Below are 6,517 nucleotides of genomic sequence, written 5' to 3'. Positions count from 1 at the left end.
TGCGTGATGTTATTTATATTAATATCCGTTAGCTGAAAAGTGTATAAAATTAGTATATTTTTTGTATATATATATATAATTATAATTTCGGCTATTATATTAAGAATAACTATACAATGTCATTTATACTAAGTTATTTTCAGAGAATTTCATATGTGGGCTTGGGAGTCAACTTGGACTTTTCTCTACTGCAGAAATTAGGCTTATTAGGAATTTGTATTCAAGAAATTCAACTTGTAAAAATGGGATCGTTATTCTGTCATTTAATGATGCCATTTTGCACCCAATAATAGAATTGTTTTCTATGATTATGAGATTTATTTTTCTAACTTGATGGCTGAGGGATAAAAATGACTCAGAGGCTCCTGTACAAGAAGCCAAAATTAGTCAATGTCATTGCTAAATAGCTCTAAACTGTTGTAGACAATGAACAAAACCGACATATTCGAAATCATCACATAAATTCAAATTTATCACACTCGTGTGGAAATATGTTTGCAGGACTAACTAGAACATTGTTAATAGAGAGACATACACCAGGAGACGAAAGAATATAAATGGAGATTTCTCTGAAAAAATATCTCTCTTTCTAATATTACCACCCAATAGATATAAAGTTTCACTAGTAATCTTTCTTCCAATCTTGACCACCTCCTCTTTCGACGACTCAAGCAATTTTACACTCTCATCGAGCCTTTGCCGTTTCTTTGCAATTTCGGGCGCTTCTTTTATCTCATTACTTGTCGTTAGATAATTAGCGATATACTCTTCCATCTCATTGTCAATAACCATTTTTCGAACAGCAGATATCATATGCAACGCCATTAAATCCACCTGCCTCGTCGAAAATATCTTCCAGTGTGCACTCGTCTTCATCTTCAAATCAAAAGCTAGTCGCGCTACATCTAAGTGATTTCTCAAATGTTCAACATCAACTTCTCCAATTCCTTCGATGTTTATTATCGAGTGATTTTTGTTCATAGTATCCATAAATGTTGTTTCTTGAGCTAGGAGTCTATTGCAACTATCTACATAACATGGATTAATGCAAGTGTAACCTATAGCCAGTTTTTCCATCCCAATAATTTCTCGTACCCAATTAATCGATTCATCATTCTTTTTGGCAATCAGGTTTTGCACAACTCTTCTAGTGGAATCTTGAAGTTGCGGGTGACTATCAAAATGATGCATCAAAACATCGATGATAACTCCTTCTACGCAGTTCCACATTTTGCACACAAACTCTTCTGTCATTTTTGAAATCCCATCGACTTTTTCGTGCAGAAAAGTGAGGAAATCAATTGAAAGTCCACTCACCATTCTGTCCTTCCATCAAGAAGTCTTCTTTCTTTTCAAGATTCTTTGAATGTAACTGAACAGAATACTGGTCAAGCATTGTCTGCAATGACTTCTTATACATAGTACTATCCTCGTTGTTATCATCGAACTGATTCCCTCCTGGAAGAATTGTCAGCAATGACTTCTTAGCTGAAGTCACATATTGCATGACTGCTTTCAGTGCTTCAGCGACTGTGCTGAAGCACTGACTTGGTAACTTTTTGAGTTCAGTGACATTCGCGTTAAGCCTATCCTTGATTTTCCTTTGGATATCTGTTGAAGTAATCTTCACTTGAATTATCATCAATTTACGAGCTAAAACTGGAATGCTAACCATAGACTTGTTAATCTTGGATAGAAATTCATTCGTTTCAAAAAGCGTAGCCTCTATAATCTCGGATTCTTTAAAAGACTCCAAGTCAATGTTATTCCTGACACAGACATAATTAAGTCCCATCGCAGTAACTTTATCAAGTACTAGCTCATTAAGGAACTTATGAGGAGCATTATCAGCGTTGGTCACAACTACTAGAGTTCTTTCACATTTCTTGTCGACTTTATCAGATATATTCATTGACTCAAATGTTTTAGGCAATGAATCAGTATTGGCTGATAATACATTCAAGATAATCCTGTCCTCGGGGGTTATATAATTCAAAATCATCTGGTGTATTCGCTCATATATCTCTTTATTAGCTTCGTCTAAGGTAGGAATCCCTGGCAAATCCACAATTGTAAGATTAGGAAAACCTTTCTTTTTCAGGATCAGAGTCAAAGGGTTGTTAGATATTCCATTTGTTGAGCCAGCAATTGTGTTTGTCGCCCGACTTATTTCTAAGGCTACACACCACTCATCATCATCATCGGTACTACTTCTCAGTGTCCTCGTTTTCCCATCAAACTCGAGGGAAAACTCAAGTTTACAACTATGATGATTTTGAAGCTTAATAAGGACAGGAACTCGAGTGCAGAAGCATCCTTTTAACGAAATTATTCCTATAAGGGATGCAATAAGGCTAGATTTACCTGAACATCTGTCACCAACTAGAACAATTGTAGGAACTGGAGGGGGTTGGATACATTGTTGCATCACGTTTAAGCTTCGTCGTAAATTATCCACACAGTCGAAGAGCGGGGGCAGGATTGTTTCATCGTTATATGATGACACAATAGGTGGCACATAATCGTCTTCTGGGTGTGAATTGCTTTTCTTTTCACTAATGTCCATTGCTTGTTCTCTGTTCAACAATAAACATATGCATGAAATCAGTATCGACAGTGGCGGAATCAGGAATTTATACAAGGACATTCCAACAAATAAGATAGAATGTAACGTTTAGGATTTAAACCCGTGAATTAAAACAATTTATGAGTACTTTTTGCCACATTATTAGACTTTTTTTCGTATATCAAAAGGATTCAACATTTTATATAAAAGAATTCGTTTTTATCCTATTATAATTTTTTAACAAACGAAGGTGATTCAATTGAACATTCTTTTCTCGATTTAGCTCCGACTTTGAGTGGTTTAATAAGGAATTCTAACAAGGGAATTCAAATTCGAACCTATGAACAAGGGTAATTTTTGAATCATCTTTTCTTATGCTAAGGACATTCAACAATGCATATATACGCTAAAAATTTCATCCATTTTCCTTTAAAAAAAAAACTTACATTTGATTACTTCTCACGTAACAAAACAATCTTCATCTATGGTAAATATGATTAATTAAAAAAGGGTTATAGTAAAACGAAAGAAGCTGAATTTAATTAATGTTCATTACCTCAAAAATTTAAAGCGGATGTCTGGGACGACACACCCTAGCCTTCTGCCTTCTTAATTTCTACCTTTTTCACAAGATGTTTTCGCCTTTATATGACTCATAAAAACTCTATAATTCCTCATGGTTTTGATTTACTAATTTTTTTTTTCGTTTTTTCTTTTCTTTTCCTGTAGTCTTGTTTGACCTATTCAAGCGACGAGGTTGTTAGTTTAGATTTATCTTTAGACACACAAGTATTATCCGGACGTTGTTATTTGTTGTAAGTTGTAACAAGTATCTTGTGACAAAGGGTGTCATCTTTTATATATATATATATATATATATATATATATATATATATATATATATATATATATATATATATACACATACTTGGAGCAAGTAGATTTACCCATGATTTTGCCTTATTATCAAGATGAAAAAAATAACTTTTTGTTATGAAATACTTGATTATGGTGGATGTCCATAACTCCTAAGGGAGTAACACCCACTACTCTTCTCCATTAACCTCCCACTACTTCTTACCACTATAGATGTAACTCCCACACCTCCATGATCTTCCCCCATGTTCTCAATAGTTAATACCATGTTTATGGAGTCCCTTTGTATTACCTATATCATCCTATAAATAGAGGGTTTGGGCATCACATTGTATACACTTGAACACTTGATGAAATAAGAAAGTTATCTCTTCTTCTCTTATTCTACTTATCTTCTTGTTTTATATTGTTACTTTGAGCTACATTTCTTAACACGTTATCAGCACGAGTCTCTAATCAAGATTTGAGTTTGGTTCTTCTTCCGCCCATGTTCTGATTAGTCTCATTACGAGAATCAGAAAAGAATAACTACTATAACTAGTAAGTACAAAAACAGGTAAGTGTGAGGTTGGACTTGAAAGAGAGTCTGCTATGCTCCAGGTTTACTGCTCCATTACTTATGTTGTGTTTTTAAGTCTTTTGAGTTAACAATTTAACTTCCCAATAATTTTCATTCTTGACCTTGTCTAAATTATTAAAGTTTAGAAAACCGAATAGGTAATTGAATTTTTTTCAGTATGAGTTCGTGTCAGTTACATGAATTCTTGGGGTTATGGCTTATGTTATGCTAGTAATAGTTCCTCCACTGCATCTAGTATTTTGATTACAAAGAAAAGGAAATCGGTAATTATAATTTTAATAAATATTTGACCCACCACTCAATGGCCCCTATAATTGTGTGCACTTTTACTTGTAAGTGGCCTGGCCTGATAACTTTGAGCTAACTGGATAATATAAAAAGTGATTATTCTGAGGTTATATTTGTGTGCTTATTTTTTGTTGTTAGTGATATTGATAATAGTAACAAAGTTTGAGTTATTAGTACCGTTGAAATTTTTCTCACACTTTTGAAGTAATCATGAATTGTATAACTTACATATTGTTGTTATTTTTTTAATATAATATACTGTGAACTAAATTTTTTCAGAGTCTGTAAGAAATAGTTGATCTCATTTGTATCTTAAAAAAGTCAAAATTACATGCGATGAGTTCATAAATTGATGAAGTACTAATGTTTATAAAATTATTATAACAGAATGGTTTTATGTATAACCATTATATGTGGCCCTGTGGGTAAGTGATTTAGAGTACCGAGGATGAGCCTCAATTGTATTTTGGTCTATTATGCTATTGATTGAGGATAAGACGGTGGGTTCAAGTCTCATCGTACCTTGAGGGTAAGACACTGGGTTTAAGTCCTAGTGCACCATGATAATAAGTAGTTGAGTTCGAGTCCCGATGCATTATGTCCTAACATGCCTTTATATGGATAAGGCATTGGATTTGAGTCCCAATGCACCATATTGATGATATAATGATGACTAAAGAAAAATAATATATTTTTCATGGAAAAGCATGAATCTTGTCCCACTTAATTTGCACCATTCTTGAAGTGAATGTGGTAGCAATGCATAATAAGTAAATGAAGACAAGTGGTTGACCAATGAACATGAGCGTGCCATTGATCAAATAATAATAGTCATCATTTTGGTAATTGTAAAAATTAGAACAATAAGGGTTCTCGAAGTAATCCTTCAATAGGTGAAGGAAATATTTACCATCAAATTGGTATGAAAAATTTATAAAGCACGTCGTGATAATTATACTCCATTCTTTGAAGAGAATGTGACTTGTGCATTGAGAATGCAGATTCATTCCTGAAGGTGAATGTAACAATATGTGATAAAAGTAATGAATAAAGACGTGCAATGCATGATTGGATACACACCACAACTCACCTCTAAGGGAGGTTTGAGAGAAAGAGAGATAATGAATATTAGTATGTGATTACATGAATATGTCATTGGTCGCGTACATGTGGTACGCCAAAAATAACTTGACATGCCTTATAAAAAGTTATTAAAGGCAAAAGTAAAGCAAGAAATGATTTTGCTTATGATGATTTTGACCATGACAATTATTATGATATAATTTTCTCCGTGAAGGAGACATTCACCATATGGATGGTGTGACAAAAGATATTATAGTACAAAATCAATTAAGAGCTCCGGAAGAGCTAATTTGTTACTACCCGGATGAATGAAATTGTTCATGACATTGATATTGTAGTAAGTCTCAAACGGAATTTTTGAGTTTCAAATATATTAGCCAAAATGGTTGGCATATTGAGACTATAAATGAAAGGAAGATTGAATATTTTCATATTACTATAATCATACCGGGTAAATATAAAAGGTTACCCGATTTTTTTTTTATTTGTACTACAGATGTATAAGCATGATGATAGAATCACATGCCACAAGTAAACTAGAGGTTTATTGAAACAAATATTAGTTGGCATGACCGGTTGACCATCCTGGTTCAATTATGATGTGAAAATTGATTGAGAATTCACATTGGCATATATTGAAGAAATAGAAGATTCTTCAAGAATTTTCTTGTGCTGCATATTCTCATGATATACCAGTTAATGTTGGGATTGAATCCCTTAAGATCTGGAACGAATAAAAGGTGATATATATATATGGGCCCAATCACCTGCCATGTGGACCGTTTACTATTATATAATTTTAATAGATGCATCTATTGTATGGTCATATGTGCGTTTGTTGTCAACTTGCAGTTTGGTTTTTTCAAGGTTGTTTGCTCAAATTATTAGAGCAGAGTCCAGAATATAAATTTATCTTGATAATGCTGGTTTAAATCCAAGTTGGTTTAGCAGAGATTGTATGCCTCCAATTATAGCTAAACCATTGGTTATGAGAACAAAACTCCAAATAGAAATTTTGTATTAAGTATATTATTTAATATACAACAGCACTTGTACGCATCTAGCCAACAAGTTATGATAAATTCTCCCCATCACAATTGGTTCAGGGTCAGGAACCAAATATT

At 33.4% G+C, this 6,517-nt stretch overlaps 1 protein-coding gene across 1 annotated transcript; it reads right to left on the bottom strand.

The window, feature by feature from the left end:
• Positions 1–442: 442 nt before the first annotated feature.
• On the bottom strand, positions 443–3,258 carry LOC109207790 (putative dynamin-related protein 4A). Its single transcript, XM_019370783.1, has 2 exons — positions 3,123–3,258; positions 443–2,576 (listed from the first exon to the last, which is right to left on the bottom strand). Exon 2 carries the CDS (start codon positions 2,564–2,566, stop codon positions 1,298–1,300), a length of 1,269 nt encoding a protein of 422 aa, XP_019226328.1. The 5' UTR covers positions 2,567–2,576; positions 3,123–3,258; the 3' UTR covers positions 443–1,297.
• Positions 3,259–6,517: the final 3,259 nt, after the last annotated feature.

The sequence above is a fragment of the Nicotiana attenuata genome, unplaced genomic scaffold, assembly GCF_001879085.1.
Source record: "Nicotiana attenuata strain UT unplaced genomic scaffold, NIATTr2, whole genome shotgun sequence".
NCBI classification, from domain to species: Eukaryota; Viridiplantae; Streptophyta; class Magnoliopsida; order Solanales; family Solanaceae; genus Nicotiana; species Nicotiana attenuata.
The sequence above is the reverse complement of the archived record's forward strand: the minus strand, read 5'-3'. Positions and strand labels throughout refer to the sequence as shown.

What these genes read in the sequence shown, in the direction of transcription:
- LOC109207790 (XM_019370783.1), bottom strand. Translation starts at nt 2,566, where the DNA reads ATGGACATTAGTGAAAAGAAAAGCAATTCACACCCAGAAGACGATTAT.